Genomic DNA, 21,993 nt, shown 5'->3' with positions numbered 1-21,993 from the left:
CAATCTATCGTTATTTATTGTTATGGTGTTTATCAAAGGTAATCAAAATAGGTGTTTTTAGAGTGTGCAATGAAAAGTAAAGTATTGAATAAAGTTCAATTAATAAAGACAGGGTCGAATGTAATTCACATAATCAATTAATAATCCAAGTACTTGCTAATAGAACTACTTATGGACAGTGTTTCCTACTTTGAAAAGAACCAATTTAACCGGAACTGTCGCTTTCGCATATTCAGAACCGAGTTGTACTCCCTAATCAAACCCTCTTATTGTCACTTATAAAAAGGCGCGCATTGCGTTAGAGTAGTAAACCTATTTTTAAGAAATATAGTATCTTGACTAAGTTGAAAAGTATTTTAACCTGGATTTCTTAACCAAAAGAGGTTCTCATGAACCAGACTCTAAACTTATAAACGCGTTCGAAAATAGTTTTAAAATCTCTTTTCTTCTTAAGATAAGACTCCTAATGAACTAAACAAAGCGCTTTCGCTGTTTTTGAAATAGTTAAAAACAATTAAGTTTAAATAGACGTTAGACGGCTTTCGATCTTACCCAACGGAAATTGAAGTGCGGGAAAACTTAAGTTGAAAGTTAAAATAGCCCTTAAGTGTTTCTACGAACAATTGTACGGATTATCGGTTCAATTACGATCCTCACATTCTAACCTTATAGATTTAGTTAGACATGGTAAAGTAAAAGTGCATTAATTTAAATAAAAGTAAAGCGAGTGCGGAAAGTAAATAAAAAGTAAAGCGAGTGCGAGAAATAAATAAAGTAAAGTGCAAGTGCGGGAAATAAATAAAAGTAAAGTGCGAGTGCGAGAAATAAATAAAGTAAAGCGAGTGCGAGAAATAAATAAAGTAAAGCGAGTGCGAGAAATAAATAAAGTAAAGGCAGTGCGGGAAATAAATAAAGTAAAGCGAAGTAATAAAAACCTGCTCCAATCGGAGGGTTGAATAAAATGCAAAGCGGAAATGAAAATGGCGGCAGGACTAACTTCCTTCCAAAGTGCTCCAAACTCGATTACAGACTTAATCACAGACTTGATTACACAATTGTGGTAACACCCCAATGCGAAGCGATTACCACTTTAAAATACTGAATATATGCCTAAGTGAAACAAAGTTTTCTCTAAGTTTTCCTCTGCTCTAAGTTTGGATCTTCCTCTGCTCTAAGTTTGGATGGTTGAATAAGTGATTTCGAGTCTCTATTTATAAGAGAGTAAAATGATGGAAATGACAAGGATGCCCTTCAACTTGAAAATGGGAGGGAAAACTTTTCCTCTTGTGGCGCCCGCCACAAGGCCAATCTGAGGCGCCTTAGTGGAAGTAGTGGGGAACGTGGCAGTTGAGGGAAGTTGAGCTGGGACACGTCATGGCAGGGTCTATGGCGTCAGCCACAGTGGGAGCCACAAGTACAAAATGCTGAATTTTAGGGTTTTTAGCTCTTTTTCACTCATTTTCTCGATCGGGGCTCCGATTAAAAAAACCTGAAAACAAAGAGAAACATAGTAATAACACAAAAAAATGACAATAAAACTACTAAAATGCATGCGAAATTGGAGTCGAAAATACGGTGAATTTCAGTGTTATCATTTACCCCTATGCTTTCAGCAAAACTAAGGTAATAGGTTATAAAAATATAGTTGCTGGGATTCGAAGACGTGTCCTATACATATTTTATCCATTGGTTTTCAACAAAATCGATGTAATATGTCATTAAAATATTTTAAAAAATTAAAAAATGCTAAAATGTAGTTACTGAGATTCGAATGTGCGTCATCTAAATACTTTACCCATCGGTTTCCAACTAAATCGAGAGAATATATGGGATACTTTAAAAAAATAAATTAAAAAGTGACGCGTCTATGGTTTACACCTCAATTTTTGTTGGATGAGGTGAAAGTTTCATCATAAAATATATTATTTATAATAGTGATACTTTGTACCTTTTGCCCGTTTCTCAAACAAAATTATTGTACCAATATTCATTGTTTACACCATTTGCAAATTCAAAATGGAAAAGGTACACCTTCTAATTTTACAACAAACTAAAACTAAAACAACGATTAACCAACAAAAGCAATAACCAAAATGAAAAGTCTTGTAGGCCGTCCAAAAGTTCTCTTCTTTGATTTGTCACTGGTTGTTAAGCACCTATAATTTGAACAAGATTTGAAAGCAATTAAGATCATAAACAACAACAATAATAAATCTTTAGTAAAAAGAATATAAAAAGATAAATGAGTAAATAAATGTTATTAAGTGATTTAAAATATTTACTTACTAATTTTACCATACCGCATCTTGATGACCATGACGAATAACATGCACATCATCATTGAAATCATTTTCTTCTAATGAGAGATGTGCATGTGTTACGAAAGAGTGGGTATCAAAATTTAAATCTTGACTTTCATCTCTATCAGGAATATATTTCCTTGTAGAATAATTGATCATCTTGTACTATAAGGATCAGTGACATAAAAAATTTGTTTTGCGTAGGATGCCATAATGAATGGTTCATTCATATAAGTCGCCTTTCGAAGATCAACCCGTGTGAATCCTAATTCATAAGTGTGTGATTCCACTTGCACTTAAATAAAGGCACTTTAAAAGTAACACAATCTATATCCATAATCTCTTAAATGACCTCAAAGTACGTTTTAGATGCTAGTACAAGATTCTTATTTTTCAAACTAGAGAAGCACATGAGCTCAACTTTAACCACAACCCCACTATTTTTCACGGTACTATAAGACCCCAATTTTGACCCTAAGATCTCTCATGCTATCTCATCATATGCATTAGCATTGGGATCACAAGTTGGCATCCTCCTTACCCCCCATTCACTGGGTTTGCATTGGAAGAGATCACCAAGCATATTTTATTGTATCATACTTCATTTTCTATTATTTATAACAAAAATTCCAAAAATATGTCAATATACATAGTTTGTTGCTTTTGTAGGTAGTGTGTGTTCTCACCTATGCTCTATCAATCTCATATCTAGGGTTTGAGGCCCTCAATGCAAGGAGCTCAATCATGAAATGGTTCACATTGGTTCTAAGTGTAAGAACAAATTTAGTTCTACAATGCATCTCTAAGATTTTCATGATAACAAAGGATGAAACAAAAATGGTACCCTAACGAAATTCGTCTAAGTGTGAAGGACTCTGAACAAAACAAATCAGATAGACAACCATCAGATACAAAATCAAGCGCTAAGATACTACTCAGAAGATACGTGACCAGAAGACTCTGATAGAGAAGAATGAATCCAGACTCTGAAGACGCACATTCTAAAGAAGTCAAATATAGAGAAACTCTGATAAAGTCAGATACAAGTCGAACATTTCTAAATAAAGACTCTGACTACAGGATTCGCTGACTCAAGGAAACTTAACGTTGAAGAAAATTGCTTTTGGAAAGAAACTATTTTTAGAAAGAAGTTATTTGCTCCATACTGCTTTGGAAAGAACAAGGAGATTAATGATGTTAATCACTCTTCAATGACCAAGATTCTGTCATTAACACCCAACAGTCTTCTCATTCTCCTATAAAAAGGATGGAACGCTTCACAAGTCATACACCTGATACACGAGAATACATTTCTTCAATTACTTTCTTTTCACTCTCTCACGAGCTGCTGCTCTAACGTGAAAACATTTCTTGCTCTTATATTCTGTAATATTTGCTTATTGTTAGAAGCATTGTTCATTACTAATCATATCATTGCTAAGATATTTCCTCAAGTGACTCTGTGAAGTTTGAATACTTGAGGGGGTTAAGGGATTATTTCTCTTAGACGGTTATTTGTGTAATCTTTCAAGATTAGTTGATTAAGTCCTTTTTGAAGTAGAAACCGCCTTGGCCAGGTGGACTGAAGTAGCTTTGAATTTCAAGCGAACCAATATAAAATTCTGTGTTGAATTCTTTTTTTTTTGTGTCTAAGTTCTTAAAAAGCTTTTATTTTCCAAAACAATTCAAACCCCATTTCTTGTTTTTCTCTACCTTCAATTGGTATTAGAGCTTCGACTCTGTTATTGATTTTCTAATCAAACACTTAACAGTGTAGAGAGATCCAGCGTGAGAAAAATACTATGGCCAACACCAATGAAAGAGATTGTTACAATGCTAAACCTCCAATCTTTGATGGAGAAAAATTTGATTACTGGAAAGATCGAATTGAAAGTTTCTTTCTGGGATATGATGCTGATCTATGGGACATAGTCACAATCGGCTACATACCTCCTGTGTCTGACGCTGGCGTTGCCATTGCCAGAAGCAAAATGATAGATGATCAAAAGCGCGACTTCAAAAACCATCACAAAGCCAGAACGATACTGCTAAATGCCATTTCCTACAATGAATATGAAAAGATCACCAACAGGGAAACATCTAAAGAGATACTTGACTCCCTGAGGATGACTCACGAAGGAAATTCTCAAGTCAAAGAGACAAAGGCTCTGGCTCTAATTCAGAAGTACGAAGCCTTCAAGATGGAGGACGATGAAGCTATAGAGGTAATCTTTTCTAGATTTCAAACTTTAATTGCAGGACTCAAAGTTCTGGACAAGGGCTACACAACTGCAAATCATGTCAAAAAGATAGTCAGAAGCTTGCCAAAGAAGTGGAGACCAATGGTCATAGCATTAAAGTTATCAAAAGATCTGAACAATATCAGCCTTGAGGAACTCGTCAGTTCACTCAGAAGTCATGAGATAGAACTTGAGAAAGACGAGCCTCAAAAGAAGATCAAGTTTGTAGCACTGAAGTCCAGATCTGAAAGACGCAAACCAGAAAGGAACAAAGCCTTCCAAGCTGAAGAGGAAGACAATGACAACTCTGAAAAGGAAGACTCTGACGATGAAGAAGAGTTATCCCTTTTGACCAGAAGAGTAAAACAACTTTGGAGAAAAAGGAATAACAACTTCAAAAGACCAAGACCCAAGGGATATCGCTCAGAATCAACTTCCAGAGGTAAGTCAAACAAAGAAATAACATGCTATGAATGAAAGGAAACAGGTCACTACAGAAACGAATGTCCAAACCTGAAGAAAGAGAGCTCCAAAAGAGAAAGTTTCAAGAAAAGCTCATTCAAAACCAAAAAGGGACTAATGGATACCTGGGACGATAGTGAATCTGATTCCTCTGAAATCAGACTCTGAAGAACAAGCAAATGTTGCATTTATGGCTATCACCTCTGGAAATACATCAGATAGAGAATCTGATCATGAAGAGGTATTTTTTGATCTTTCTCGCTCTGACCTTGAATCATGACTTTCTGAATCTTTGAACTCATATCATAAACTTAAATAAAAATTTAAAGCACTAAAAAGGGTTCTTGAAGGAACCATCGAGCAATGTGATAAGCTTGAGATAACAGTTTCAGAATTGAAAGATGAAAACCTAACTCTAACAAAAGAAAGAGACTCCACAAATAAACAATGTTTAAAACTTGAAGAAGCATTATCTCAAGCCCCAAAAACTTCTAACACAATAATATATGAATATGAAAAATCTTTTCAAAAGTTTTTGAAAAGTGGGATAGAAAGAAGCAGAATGGCATCCATGATTTATGGAGTTAGTCAGAATAATAAAAGAGGGATAAGGCATGTCCCCAGTGAAGATAAATCCCCTACAGATGACAAACCAAAATCTCCTTTTTCTTATCACTACACACATACACAAGCACAAAGTTTTGATAATGCTAGAAAACCCAAAGCTCTAAGAAACTCTGAGAAAACTAATCACAAAGGACCCAAAAGATTATGGGTACCAAAGGATAAGATTGTTTATGTTGCAGATATCTTATGAAGCAGAGTTAAGACACCAATCATGGTACCTGGACTCTGGATGCTCGCGACACATGACGGGAAGAAAGTATATGTTCCAAAGCCTGGAACTTAAAGATGTTGGCTTCGTTGGTTTCAGAGGAAATCAGAAAGGAAGAATCAGAGGCTCCGGAACTATTGAGCAATGGGTATGGCATAGACGCTTGGGACACATTAGCATGAGAAAACAAGAAGGCATTGACTATAATGAAACCTTTTCCCAGTCGCCAGGTTAAAATCTATTCACTTACTTGTTTCATTTGCTGTAAATCATTCCATCAAACTATATTAGATGGACGTCACGAGCGCATTCCTTAATGGTTATATATCATAAGAATTATATGTCAATCAACCTCCAGGTTTTGAAAAATCTAAATGTCCAAAACACGTTTTTAAACTTAAGAAATCTATGTATGGACTAAAACAAGCTCCTAGAGCTTGGTATGAAAGATTAAGTAATTTTCTTCTGGAACATGATTTCATTAGAGGAAAGGTTGACTTTACACTCTTCTGTAAAAAAATTAGAAATGATCTCATGATATGCCAGATATATGTTGATGACATTATTTTTGGTTCAGCTAACCCCTATGTATGTCAAGAATTCTCTAAGCTAATGCAGACAAAATTTGAAATGAGCTTAATGCAAGAACTAAAATTCTTTCTGGGAATTCAAATCAATCAAGCTTCAGAAGCTACCTGCGTATACCAAAGTAAGTACATAAAAGACATTCTGAAGAAATTCGAAATGGCTGAATACAAACCCGCTAAGACACCAATGCATCCAACCTGCATTCTTGAGAAGGAAGAAACTAGCCAGAAGGTTTGTCAGAAGCTCTATCATGGTATGATAGGCTATCTTCTCTATCTGACGGCTACACGCCCTGATATTTTCTTTAATGTATGTCTCTGTGCCAGATTCCAAGCAGATCCCAAGGAATCTCATTTAACAGCTGTTAAAGAATCCTCAGGCATATGAAAGGAACCCCTAACCTTGGCCTGATGTATGAGAAAACATCAGAGTATAGGCTCTCTGGTTATTGTGATGCAGATTATGCAGGGGATAGAATGGAACGTAAAAGTACATCTGGGAACTGTCAGTTCTTGGGAAATAATCTTATATCATGGGCTAGCAAAAGACAATCAACCATAGCCCTATCCATTATAGAAGCAAAATATATATTGGCGTCACTCTGCACTACTCAGATGCTATGGATGAAAAATCAACTTGAAGACCTTCTGATCTTTGAGAGTAACGTTCCTATCTTTTGTGATAATACTACTGCCATTTGCTCAAGTAATAATCCTATATTGCATTCCAGAGCTAAGCACATAGAAATAAAATATCACTTCCTTAGAGACTATGTTCAGAAATGGGTAATATCTTTAAAATTTATTGATACAGACCCTCAATGGGCTGACATCTTTACTAAACCCCTCGCAGAAGACAAATTCTCTTTTATTTTGAAAAATGTAAACATTCAAATTTGTCAAGAATAAATGTGCTTCTCTAAAATAGAAAAATAAGACTCTGAATTAAACATCTGGTATCTGGATCTGACTCTGATGCTTCTACCAGTTAGGAGTCATCTGAATCAGAAATTCTCAGGACCCAACCCTTTGGTATTCCTAAAGATAAAATAAATCAACATGTGGAGCATCATGCGTCTGACCTTAAAACTTCTAGACAACTGTCTAGAAGAAATCAAGAGACAGACTCTTGAAATCTCCTCGAGCAGTATGTTGATTTAGGTATTAGACCTCCATCATGGGCTATAATCATTTCTCCTCCGAACGTGCAAACTTGGATAACGTGCTTCATTTAATTGTTTAACATCTAAACTACTTATAATGATGTCGTTTTGCATGCATCTATGTGGGTATAAATTCATTTCACACATCACAATCTCACACTTTACACTCACGGCCTACAAAAACCCTCTTTCTCTTAGTTCTTTATCATCTTCATCAAGGTTTCTGCATTTTCATCAAGTTCTTCGTTCAAACCTTCATCTTCAACATTGTTCTACATGGATGCTCAACAACAATCTGTCTACAACTACTCACAACAAATGGATTCAACGGATCAAACACCCATTTATACTCAACAATCAACTGCAACTACTGGCATTGTCTCAACCCCCATCTACACGGAACCTCACATTCTTTACCGTGAACCTCACATCCACCTAGCAACACCATTTGAGAAGCTTGAGATACTGTGCGAATCACTGGTGGATTTTGAAAATATGAAGAGAAATGGCGTAGACCTAACTAAAGAGTTAAGAATGCAAGGGTGGGAAACCTATTTTCAGAGACTCTACGACCCTGTGTACACATATCTGGTGAAGGAATTCTGGCGTTTCACAGGCTCAAATGATCACTACATCGTCTCTCACGCTCTGGGAGTCAAAATAGTCATCACTGAGAAATCAATTTCCTCCCTTTTAAATATGGAATAAACATGAGGAAGAAGAATCTACAACATCAACCCTAGGGCAAAATACTTGTCCTAGGAAATAAACTCCACTATCTTTCAACAGAACACTGAGGGCAAACACTCCAAGAACAAAGAACTCCATCAGAATCTCCGTGTCTGGCTGAAGATCATCCTAGGAACCATTCATCATCGCCCTGCATCAAACTTTTCTGACTACATCAACACAGATCAGAAGTGCATTCTGTACTGCATCCACAAGGGGCTGAAACTGTGTCTGCCAGCACTGCTCTTCAAGTATCTCAGAGACTCTGTCAAAGATACTAGAAATAATATGAAGACCAAAAACTATATTCCTCTAGGAAGACTTATCTCAGATGTTCTAATCGAGAGTGGCTTAGTGGATCACCTGATCCATCACAATCTAATGGAGGATGTCACTGTTGACACTAGGAGACCTCTAAATGCTCAGAATCTGAAGGGTATGGGGATAATTGAGCAACTCAAAGCTAAACCAACTCTAGACACTTCCTGGAAAGCACTCAAGGATCAGAGAAAGATTCCCAACAATCTCTATTTGTTCTTCAAGATTGACCCTCCAGAAGTGGTAGCTTACTATCTACAAGATCTTGTAAACCAAGGGGTGGACATTTCTAAGTTCTCAGTGGACTGGATACCTGAGCATCCACCAAACTTCATGAAGAGGATGCGAGAGCCCTCTGAGAAGTCTAAGAAGGCGAAGAAGGCAAAGCTGGGAGAAATTTCTGGGTCAAGACCTCCAGTCCCTCTGGCTGACTCTCCAAGTAAGTCTATACCTCCTTCCCACTCTGTAAAACTTAAGCCTATTGCTTCTTATCTTGCCTAAACCACTCCCAGATACACCTGATATGAAACACCCCCCTCAACCACCATAACCTCTAACCCACCATCTCTCAAATTTAACCTTGCAACCACCACACTACCCGTTTCTGAAGCAGAAATGCTGAATGAAACTACCTCACCATCATCATTCTCACCTTCATACCCACCATACTATATTCTCTCCTCTGACAATGAACCCTCTGACCCCTCATCCCCCACTCCAGCTCAACTTCAAGCTCGTGCTCTGGCATCTCAACAACCATCGCAAACTGAACCTGAACCTAAAGTCACTTCCCCACCACCCGCACAACAAAATCCACCTCCATATGATTTACCTCAAACACCACCACCTACACAACCTAATACACCTCTTGAACAACCAATACCCTCACCATTTAAACCTCAACCAAATCCTCAACCCGAACAAACAACACCATCTCCCTCTGATATTCCCCCACCATAAACCTCTGCTGCCGTCATCACTCCTATTCTAAATACAGATGACATCAACCAAACTCCTCCATCCTCCTCAACCTCTAACTCTGAACACGAAACTGCCTTCCCCACCTTAGAAGAAGCAATAACTATTTTTGTAGAGTCTTCAGTGGAGAAGATCAAGTCTTTGTCTATCAACTCTGGCAACAGTGATGATCCCTCTGTAGTAAGGATCCACTGGAATAGAGTGATCAAATGGATGACCTCTGAAGCCTCCAAACTGAAAGGCCTCTCTGAACAAGTCCACAACGACTTCATCAGAGATGCTGGTATAAGGCTCCAAGCTCGCTTGCCAGAGAGGCCGAGGAAAAGGCCAGAAAGGAAGCAAAAGATAAAGCTCGCCTGGAAGAAGAGCAGAGGATCAGAGAAGCTGAAGAAAAGGATGCTGCTGAAGCTGCTGCTGCTGCTGAGGCTGAGGCAAAAGCAAAAGCCAACACTGAAGAAGCAACACACATTACTATAGAGGTAGTTGCCAAGGCCAGGGCTGATGCTTTGACTCAGGGGGAGCAATTTACCTCTGGTTTTGCTCCTCTGGTCTTGAAGACTCTAGAGGAATTGCAAAAGGAACAACAAGTGGTACGAGCTAGGTTAGATCACCAGGATTCCGCCAACACCAACATTCAGAACCTGCTGACTCAGCTGCTCCAAAGGATGCCTCCACCCCCAAACCCTTAGGCACTTAAGCTCTTTGTTTGTTGCTTTTTCTTCTGATGTTTCTTTCTGCTTTCTGATCTATGCTTTCGTTGCTGCCTATCTGTCCCTGATTTTCTCTGTTATATGAATATCCGTTTCTTGCCTATTTTTTTCTAAGTCTTTTGATTCTGACAAAAAGGGGGAGAACTAAAACAACTTTGATGAAAACATATATCTAAAACCTCTCAAGGCACTGCAAAAATTTATAAAATCTTAATAACTTATGACAACTAAAGTTATGCAGGATAATAGCTAAGGCATAAAACCAACTCTACATAAGGAAGGTCCGTTAAGAACTTCTGTTAAATCTGATGATTTAACTCAGGGGGAGTTCATTCCCTTTATCTGGTTCTAAGATATTCGTACTGTTTTATTATTACTCTGACTTGTTTTGTCATTATCAAAAAGGGGGAGATTGTAAGAACAAATTTAGTTCTACAATGTATCTCTAAGATTTTGATGATAACAAAGGATGAAACAAAAATGGTACCCTAAAGAAATTCATCTAAGTGTGCAGGACTCTGATCAAAACAAATCAGATAGACAACCATCAGATATAGAATCAAGCGCTAAGATACTACTCAGAAGATACGTGACCAGAAGACCCTGACTCTGATCCAACACAGCCGCTAGCAAAACTAAAGTCAGGAACTCTGATAGAGAAGAATGAATCCAGACTCTGAAGACACACATTATGAAGAAGTCAAATAAAGAGGAACTCTGATAAAGTCAGATATAAGGCGAGCATTGCTAAATAAAGACTCTGACTACAGGATTCGCTGACTCAAGGAAACTTAACATTGAAGAAAATTGCCTTTGGAAAGAAACTATTTTTAGAAAGAAGTTATTGTGTTGCATACTGCTTTGGAAAGAACAAGGAGATTAATGACATTAATCACTCTTCAATGACCAAGATTCTGTCATTAACACCTAACGGTCTTCTCATTCTCCTATAAAAAGGATGAAACGCTTCACAAGTCATACACCCGATACACGAGAATACATTTCTTCCATTACTTTCTTTTCACTCTCTCACGAGTTGCTGCTCTAACATGAAAACATTTATTGCTCTTATATTCTGTAATATTTGCTTATTGTTAGAAGCACTGTTCATTACTTATCATATCATTGCTAAGATATTTCCTCAAGTGACTCTGTGAAGTCTGAATACTTGAGAGGGTTAAGGGATTATTTCTCTTAGACGGTTGTTTGTGTAATCTTTCAAGATTAGTGGATTAATTCCTTTTTGAAGGAGAAATCACCTTGGCCGGGTGGACTGAAGTATCTTTGAATTTCAAGCGAACCAATATAAAATTCTGTGTTGAATTCTTTTTTTTGTGTGTGTCTAAGTTCTTAAAAAGTTTTTATTTTCCAAAATAATTCAAACCCCCATTTCTTATTTTTCTCTACCTTAAATAAGTATAATATATGTATCCCCATGTTCTTCTCATGTTATTTTGATCAAGAAATCATTAAGAGTTTGGAGTTGGTTTGCCTTGGAAACCTTAATTCATCTGGGTATCTTGTGTTGCTTCTTCAACAAGTTTCTTCAATAACTGATCAAATATTTTAAGGGATACTTCACATTACATCATATTATGCGTATATGATCCTCCACGAGTCCCAAAAGTCAAGATAATGTCAAGCTAGCAAGTTGGTCCCTAGACCCTATCTCCTACAATTTTTGTTATATCAAAATGATTCCAAGTTTAAAGTTACTTTAAATGACATTACAAACAACTTTCATGTTTAGGTCCAGATCTAGTTTTGCTTGGAAAGTCATTTTTCATGGTGACAAATTATAGGTCATTTTGTCTGAACCCTAGTTTGGAGGTTAACTCCCCAAGACTATAACTTGCTCAATTTTTATGATATGAAATCCATTAAAATTTCATGATCAAATTAAAGAGGTCTAATTCAACTTTTATGTTTGGAGGAAGTGCAAATTCAACTTGCAATTGCATGTGCCAAGAGGAAACATTATAGGTCATTTTGGGCCAATACCATTGAACAAGTTATTTTCCTCAACTTCTAAAATGCATAACTCCTTCATGAAAAATCCAAATAAGGTAAAATTTGTGACCAAATTGAATAGGTTTTAAAGAGATACAACTTTTATGAAGTAACGTTTCTCATTTGAAGTCCATAGAAAAAGTTATTTAATATGGAAGAAGTGAACATTTGACTTGGGACTTAGAAAATTTTCAAATATGTTTGATTTCCCAAAGTTTCACCTCAAAATGCATCATTATCCAAGCTTAAAATGAAAAAGTGTTCAACATGAAAGTTGTTCTCCTTGATCTCACCTTTCGAAAAAGTCCAATATCATCTCATTTGGATCAAAATTAAGGGACTTGCACATGGGTGTAAGTTAAAGCACCATTTGGATAATTTCAACTTCCACTTTTCATACACATTTGCATGGACTTCTAATATGATTTAAGCATGATGAACATTGAACTATGGATCAGATTACATCATCTCATGGGCCTAGTGCACGCCCATGCATCCATGCAAGAGAGAAATTCAAATTTTTCCAAAATTGGAAGTGTGCAAATATCAATCCCATAGCCTATAAATAGAAGTGCATTGTGATCATAACTTCATCAACACCTTGCCCAAGCTTTGCTAGACTGATTCAAACCCCCATTGCCATAGAATTTTTTAAGATTTCTCTTGAAATCGAGCTTGAACTTCATCTTCTGTTTGGAAGTTCAAACTCTAGAAATTCACTTCCCTTTTCATCTCAATTGACTTCTGCAAGCAAGAGGAAGAGAAAGCAATCAAATCCAGATCAAGATCAAGTGGAATTAGATCAACTCGAATGTGATTTTTCAGAAACTTCTTCTCTTCGATTCTCTCTCAATTATTCACCATTTTTTTGTGATTTTTGGTTGTCTGAAGTCCTATCAATATAGGCAAGAAGATTGAGTTGCTTTGAGGTCAAATCGAAGCAACTCAGTTCATGATCCTCAAAGTTCAAATCCCTGTATCTTTTTATATACTTGGAATTGGACAAAATTGAGGTCAGATTCGAGCTCCTGAGCATTTTTTCTTTAATTCCATGTCTTGCTTTTTCATTTTGGTGATGGTTGATGGTGGACCTGTCCGGTGAGGTCCACCAGAGAAGAAGACCGCAGCTCTGGCTCCGGTGATGTGTTGTCATACATCTCAACCATAGGATCCAGTTTAAATGTTTTAATCTTATGCGTTGCTTTTGATTACAAAGCCTATGCCGCGTTGACTGCAGTGCATCATGGAAGGCGCGTTTATCACCATCTGATCTGCCACCTCAATTAAAGAGGGAGATCAGATGGTTCTCATTTTTTTGAATTTTTGATTATTTCATTTAATTGTTTATTTTTAATTAATTCATATTAATTTCATTATTAATCCGAAAAATATGGGACTTTCACCAAAAAATTTCAAATATTTTTCTCTTTCATTTTCTGAATTAAAATTATTTTTTGGATTAGTTTTGATATTTTTCATGATTTAATTGCTTTTGTGCATTTTTTAATTGTTTAAAAACACTTCTGACTTTTCAAAAATAATGAATTGATAAATCTATTGGCCATTTGTTTGGTGTTTTGAAGAGGTTTTAGGTTTTTGATCAAACATAATTGAATTTAAATTCATTTTAATTTGATTTTTAATTGATTAATTGTATAAAAATTATGTTGAGCCATTTTTATTGACTTGTGAAGTTTGACTATGTGTTTGGGCCTTGGTCAAGGTTGATTTGACTTTTGTTGGATTAAAATAATTGGATTTAGGGGATTGATAAAATGTACATTTCATCTCCCAAAATGAATGAATGATTTTAATTTGATAAAATTCCTCCTATGACCAATTTGTGTTTGTCTCCCCTCCCCTCCCTCTTCATCTTCAATCCCATTTTATCCCATCCCTTTCATTGACCAATGAAGTCTCAATATCCTAAGGCTAATTGGTTCATCAATAACTTTATGTTAGATGAACCAATACAAGTATGGATGAGATTAGGTCCATCCTTTGATCATTTTCTTCTTGTGTGTGGTATGTTTTAGGAGTATGGTTCATTATACTATATCTCTAACATGCATTAACACCAAATTTTTTATTGCCCGACCTCAGATAGTCGTGACTTCTACATAAGTCCAATTACGTTTGCTTAACATAGTGCTAAATTTTGACCTAAAAGGCATAACATTCTAGTAAGTGAGATTGTAAGTGTCCCCCCTTTCATGGTATTATATGGAAACTTGGCCTTTTTTTCATTCCTTTGGAAGATGTCTTGGTTCAAGGATCCATGCTTGTGAATAGAGGGTTGAGTGTTTTCCAAAGAATGGCTTAATCAATTGAAAAGCAAAACTCCACTAACATCTAATCAACTAACATTTGACTAACTCTTATTATTCTTGCTTTTAATTTCAAGTAATTTAATTTATGCAATTTAAATTCAAGCCATTTATAATTTCATTTGCCTTTTTACATATCATTTAACTTGTTTTGTGTTTATGTCATTTTTACTTTGCTCACTTGAGCCATATATTGTGATTGTATATATTTGTCTGTGCATCTTGTTTGTGTTTGTGGTCTTAGGATCTTAAAGTACATAATAAACAACAAAAAACCCCTAAAAAATGTTTGTGTGGACTGTTGGATTTGATCTGAGCTTTGGACTTAGAATTAGGCAACATTCCTTATGCAAAAGGACTTGGCCAATGCCAACATTTCTGAGACCAAGTTATTGTGATTAGAGCTTTCATCTGATACAAGTATTGGGATCCACTTGAGTTCATCTGCTACATGGTCGTGATGTAAATGTTTCTCTGAACCTGTGCCTAATGCCTTATTCTGAGCTATTCAAGGAGTATGTCATCTAATACATAGAAAGATTACGAAGTAGACTATGAAGTTTCTAACTTGGATATGGCTATCTTTATTTGATGCCTGGCTCTTCATCTTGCTACTTGTTTATTGATATTTCTTGATTCTAAAGTCCAAAGGAAAAACGGGTTTCTATATGACATTCTTGTCTATTGGATTGCATCCTATTGGTCAGATCTTTTCAACTCTTAACTTTAAATTTTTTGCTTAGGATTAGTCTCTTCATCTCCTCCCATTCTCCTAAATTTCAAAATCTCTATTCCTTTTCAAAATCTTCTTTGCTTGTGATTTCTAAACTTAGACCTGATTGCAAATTAGAAACCTTGGCCTTATGCCATTGCATTTTTACACTCTTTTCTTAATCAAATTTGTAAATGAATCTAACCATATTGACTTAAAATTTGAAAAGACAAAAAGAACTAACACTCATTCAAACTATTTTAGGCCCTTTGTGCCTCTTTTAAACTTAAAATTTTACTAAAAGAAATTCACTCACTTTGAAATTGATACCACGAACTACGAGGTTTTGATCCCTCATTTTTATGTTGGTACGTAGGCGCAAGTCCGAAGGTCTTGTCAAACACAAAAATATAATCAATTAATTCTTTTCTCATCCCCACACTCTATTTTTCTCAAACGTCTTTTATACCAAAAACACATACACACATAAAAAAGGGCTCCCTAGGAGTACCTAGGACACTTTGGGTGCTAACACCTTCCCTCTGTGTAACCAACCCCCTTACCTGTAATCTCTGGCATTTTATTAGTTTTGATTTGAAAACTTCTTATCTTTGGGTTTTGTTCGTACTATTCCCTTTTCCTTTGGAAACAATAAAAGCGCGGTGGAGACTATGGTTTTATTGACATTAAGTTTATCCGTAGCTTAATGGTCATGAATTTACCGCTACAGGTACTACAATCATCCTTTGATTGTGTATAGAATGAATATTTAGTAATATCGTATGCATTCCAAGTTATAACATTAAACTTAGGCATATGTGACATCTATTTAATTGTCTCTGATGCACCACTCTCTTTAGAAACCCTTTCATTATACCAAGTTATGAAAGTTTTGTTATGTTCTCTCAACAATTTTTTTTCACTCATCTGAGATAATTTTTCTTTGATAAGACTTTTGTGAATGGTCAAGTAAGGTTTAACTTCCTTAAGGTTATTCAATATAAACAAATATGCTTGAAGAACTACATCTCAGTCAAATGTCTTAACATTTAAATCTTGAATACCTCTACCATTATACCTTTCATCATGACAAGACTCAGGAACTTCTATAGATTTCGCTTCTAATAAATAGTTTGTACAAAACTCAATAGCTTCTCCGGTGATGTACCGTTCACCAATTGAAGCTTTCGAACGATGATGATTCTTTGTAGACCCTTTAAAAATCTTTATGTATCTCTCTACCGGACACATCCACCATAAATAAACTGGAACACAAATTCCAATCTCCCTTACTAGATGCAATCATTATGACATACATGTAATATGAAATCATTAGGACATGCATGTTTTGTGACATAGTCCAAACTCATTGGAGACAATATCTTCTTGGCATCATAACTATGATTTGATAACGTATTATCTTATGGAAGCATTTCTTGCAACAATTCAAGAAATTTAGTGAAAATTTTATCCGTCTAACCACCTATTGCCTTAAGATTAAATAGTCTTAAAACAACTAACAATATTGTAAAATTTTGCATCCCAGATATAACGACTCTTCCATGTCACTTTTCAAAGTATCTTGCACATGGACTTTCTTAAAAGCATCAACTCTAATATCACGAATCATATCTTCTAGAGTATCATTCATCAATTCATCATCTTCAACTCTATGTGACATATGGCTTTTTTTGTCACTTTATCATGCCATACCCATTTCGTGTTCTCATACCATAATTTGACCATCATTCAATAAATTTATACATACATCACGACTTCTGCATTATCTGCATATCATAACATACATTTCATCTTACATAATGCTTAAAAAGTCGCTCAAAATAAATTTTCGATTATACAGACAGACCAATTGAATCACTTCTTAAATGTACGTAAAATTAGAGGCCAAAAAATTTCGAGATCGAGCTTGCTGACATCAATTTTATTAATTGACGGTTCATGTAGTTTAAACCCGACACGTCAGTCTTAGTTTTTTGACTCCTTTTGCAGCCGCAGTTTAATCAGTTTGAGTCTTTTCAACCGAACTTTTTTTTTCTTTAAAATTTGATCAAAATCCATATGTTTATCAAAAAGATTATTTTATGATGATCATTTTAGTGCATTCATCTGATACATGCTCATTTGTCAAATTTTGCATTTTTATCCACATGCATTTTTATCATCAAATAAAGTCACCATAATCATATGCATTATAGTAAAAAGTCAATATTGTACATGTTGAAGAAATTGACTAAAATTATATTTTTTCATCATCCATTTTGAAAAATAATTTCATGATCATTTTATTTATCATAACAATATCCATTTGAATTTTATTAATCATTTTCATGCATCATAAAAACAAAAATCAATGTTTCTAGAAGACGCAAAATATCTCTCATATATTACATCATTATTCCATGCAAATATTACATCATAATTCACTATTTAATTAATTAAGTTTCTAGAAGGCAATCACATCATTTTCACCTCTTTTTCATAATTCATAAACTATCATTTTTAGAGCATATAAATAAAGCCCTTCCTATCTCACCAAGAATTACTCACAAGAACAAATCAAAACTTTGCACAATTTTCTCTCTAATTTTTATGTCACTTTTTATTTTTCTTTATTTAAGTAGGCTTTTAAAGTTTATTGTTTATTTAATTTTCTTTGCATTACTATTTTTGCTACACTTATTTAATATCTTAATCATAACCATTTTGCATGAAAACTCTATTGATTCAAAATTAAGAGTTTAAAGTATTCTTGAACCTCTATGAACAAAAGTGATTAAATGTGAATTCTTTTTTGTTTATTTAATTTCCTTTGCATTATTATTATTTCTGCACTTAATTAATATCTTAAATCAACACTATTTTGTATGAAAACTCCATTGATTCAAAATCAAGAGTTTAAAATATTCTTGAACCTCCATGAGCAAAAATGATTAAATATGATTTAATTTTGGTTTTTGATCGTTGATTATATTTTAATTATGAGATTTCCATGATATTTGTGAGATCGAGTAAATGAATTTTCATTAATGATTTACTTAATTCCATGAAAAATTGAGCAAATTATAACCAAAATAATGATGAATATTGATGAACAAAGAGGAACAAACTCATATTTGATCACCACCATACGATATATTTTGCTGATTTTTTGTTTTTTTTCATACGCATGTGAGCCTCCTCCTTAGGCCAGATTGCTGCGTCCACCCCCCTTTTTGGTACTTATTTATTTTAGTTGTTTATTTTTTAAGTGGTTTTGGACCATTCCTTTTGTCTTTTTATATATTTGTTTACAAAATTTATATCACTTATCTACTTCATTATACCATCCACTTTATTATTTTCTTTTCTATTTTATTTTATTTTTATTTTATTATTCATTTATTTTATTTTATTAAATAATAAATAATCAATTTAATCAAATGTTAGTTAATTAATTCCTTATTTAAATACCATTTGCTCCATCATATATCTCATGCCTCATGCACTTCCACATATCATTTTTGCTTCACTTAGATTTATATATCTATTATTATTATTATTATTATTATTATTATTATTATTATTATTATTATTATTATTATTATTATTATTATTTGTTAATTTGATTAAATAAATAACTAAATTGAATGAATGTTTATAACGATGATAAATATATTTTATAATTTAAAAACCCTTGGTCCAACGCCAAGTGGATTTTCAAAACCCCTTGATTTTATTTATTTTATTATTACTGGATTTTATTTGTTATTTATTTAATTATTACAATCAATTAAATAAATAATAATAATCATAATAAATATAGAAAAATAGTTAAAGAAGTATTTTCAAACACATAAAAACCTTAGTCCAACCCAAGTGAATTTTAAAAGCTCGATTACCTCGATTAATCATTTCGATGCGATTCAAATCTCGATTAATGTTTTAAACTTTTTTTCTTAACAAATACGAAAGAAAAGGATCATTGGAGTCTCACATTCCTTGAATCCCCGAGTGATCGTTTCCGAGGCACATGTCTTGTTCTTATCGAGCGTTCGTTGTGCATTAAGCAAATTCCTTAAATACCTTGAATAAAAAGGATCATTGGAGTCTAGCATTCCGATGGAATCCCAAATAATTGGTTATGAGGCTCACGTCTGGTTCTTACAGAGCATTCATCATTTGCCTAATAAATTTCAACATATCAAATCTCTATTTTTCTCGCCCCCTGTGATCGAAAACCCTTTTCATAAACGAAAGATGCTCATCCATGCCGAGACGATGCAAATAAGCTTAGCTCCTACATACATAAGAAGTTAGAATGCTTTCCACTCGAATGTGACGAGAACAAATATGTGAGAATCCGGATTTTGTTATCCATTCTGATGCGATACCAATGTTCACTTCTCCATGTTTTGGGTAGTAAGTAATATTTTTTGTTTGAATGTAATTAAGTACCTTTCGCTAAAATCGACCAACAAAAAAACATTTTCTACCCAGAAATATGTAGCTTTGAGTTCTCCATCGCACCCGGAGATACGTAGGAGTAAGACCTGCAATCTTGTTAGACACATTAATATATATTTTTGCGACTCCTTTCTTTTTTTTTGTTTAAACTTTTAGTTACTCGAAGAAAATAAATGACATAAGCTAACATTCAATCACAAGTTTAACTAAAAGGTTCCCGTTGAGTACACCAGACGCGAGGGGTGCTAATACATTCCCCTTGCATAATCGACTCCCAAACCCAAATTCGGTTGCGATGACCATTTTATTTTTTTAGGGTTTTATCGACCTTTCCTTCTTTTAGAATTAAATAAAGTTCGACGTCGACTCTTTTCAAATCATTTTTTCCGCGAGCATGCGAGTGTCCCGCGAAGGATCGTATTTTTCGAGATGCAAGACATGCAATTTTGAATAATTACATCACAATCACAATGATTGAATATAACGTCCCTTGGATGTTTTTGTGTATTTTGACAAATTTTAAGAGGACACCAAAAACTACCATTATCGTTAGGAATGTTTTTTCTGCGAATTCAAGAAAATGAATCACTCCATTCTCATACTCTTTACTTAATCTATTTACTCTCATCCAACTATGATCCATAATAATATACAACTTGTGAAAGTAAAATAAAAATGAACATTCCAAAATAATAAAACAATAATAATAAAACAACTACAAATACTTGAAAAACAACACTACATTATACCCTAAGTCTCAAAAATCATGACAACAAAAATAATAGTAAATGACAACACGACATTATACCCTAAGTCTCAAAAACCATGACAAAACAAAAACAACGACGATAACAATAGCAACAATGATGGCAACAATAACAACAATAACGACTATGACAACAACAACAACAACAATGACAACATTCTATGAGAGAGTTTTACATACCGGAGAAGATGAGAGAGTCGAAGAAAAGTGTTGGTTTGAGGTTCAAGCTTCATTCCTCCTTGGAGAAGATGGTGTTTCAGTTTGTTAGGTTGAGAGAATGATGTTGCAGTCGAAGAAAAGTGCTAGGGAGTAAAAAGTGAATGAAACATAACATTCTGATGATTGAGTAAAATATTATTTAGAGTTTACATCTCAATTTTTAAAAAAAACGGAGAGAATAATACTTAGGTAAAAACTGCGTTCAATTTATTTAAATAAAATATTAATCAAATTTTAATGTCGGGTTTTAAGATAACCGAAGTATAAGATGATTAATAAATAATGGCAAAATTTTGGTTCTAAATAAAGCATAAATTTGCATGAGCTGGGAATCGAAGCTCAAATCTCGAGCTACATAACCTGTTAGTTTTCAACAAAACTGAGGGATAACATTAAACTTTTAAAAAAATGGCGTGTTTCAGGTCACATGACCTCAGATTTTCATTGGCTGAGGTAAAAGTTTTTTCATAAAATGTGTTATTTGTAGTAATGCTTATTTATAATGATGACTTTGAGTTGCATAAATAACTACTTAGTCATCGCGATAGTCTCATGGGCAATGGAGATTCATATAGGCCACTAAGTAAGAATGGGTTAATTTTATTAAGTTAGAAGGAAAGTGATCATGAAATGTATTATAAGATGATGATTGTGAAGGAAAATTGTGATCCAAAACACAACGGAAATTAATTTTTTTCCTTTAGTGATCCTTACGAATGGGCATGATCAGTGATAGAAAGCGTTACCTCTTGTGATGATTGAAACCTTTGATGTAGATCTAAGGAGTGATCACGAGTGTTGAATGGTGACAACGCCTCTACTCAGTCCACACGAACATATTCCTTCAGACTCAGTGCTAGCTGCTACAAATGAATGCTTTGAGTGTGTGTGTGTGTGTGTGTGTGTGTGTGTGAGAGAGAGAGAGAGAGAGAGAGAGAGAGAGAGAGAGAGAGAGAGAGAGAGAGAGAGAGAGAGAGAGAGAAAAATTCATCTAGTCAAACGCTTATGCACAAGGGTTCTATTTACAGAACCACTTGTGTGGGCTACAAGCTAAAAAACCTACTTAAGTGTATGTGTCCAATATCTTATGGTATACAGAAAATCACTTAAGCGCGTGGTAGCTTATCATATTTCATATTCTACTTAAGTGCACTGTACCTTACGATGTTCTAC

General features: G+C 34.6%; 1 protein-coding gene across 1 annotated transcript; it reads left to right on the top strand.

The window, feature by feature from the left end:
- Nucleotides 1–9,249: 9,249 nt before the first annotated feature.
- LOC127137685 (vegetative cell wall protein gp1-like) lies at nucleotides 9,250–9,594 on the top strand. Its single transcript, XM_051064121.1, has one exon. The coding sequence runs from the start codon at nucleotides 9,250–9,252 to the stop codon at nucleotides 9,592–9,594; it is 345 nt and encodes a 114-aa protein (XP_050920078.1).
- The last annotated feature ends 12,399 nt before the right edge of the window (nucleotides 9,595–21,993 follow it).

Source organism: Lathyrus oleraceus, chromosome 4 (genome assembly GCF_024323335.1).
Source record: "Lathyrus oleraceus cultivar Zhongwan6 chromosome 4, CAAS_Psat_ZW6_1.0, whole genome shotgun sequence".
Classification (NCBI taxonomy): Eukaryota; Viridiplantae; Streptophyta; class Magnoliopsida; order Fabales; family Fabaceae; genus Lathyrus; species Lathyrus oleraceus.
The sequence above is the reverse complement of the archived record's forward strand: the minus strand, read 5'-3'. Positions and strand labels throughout refer to the sequence as shown.

What these genes read in the sequence shown, in the direction of transcription:
- LOC127137685 (XM_051064121.1), top strand. Translation starts at nt 9,250, where the DNA reads ATGCTGAATGAAACTACCTCACCATCATCATTCTCACCTTCATACCCA.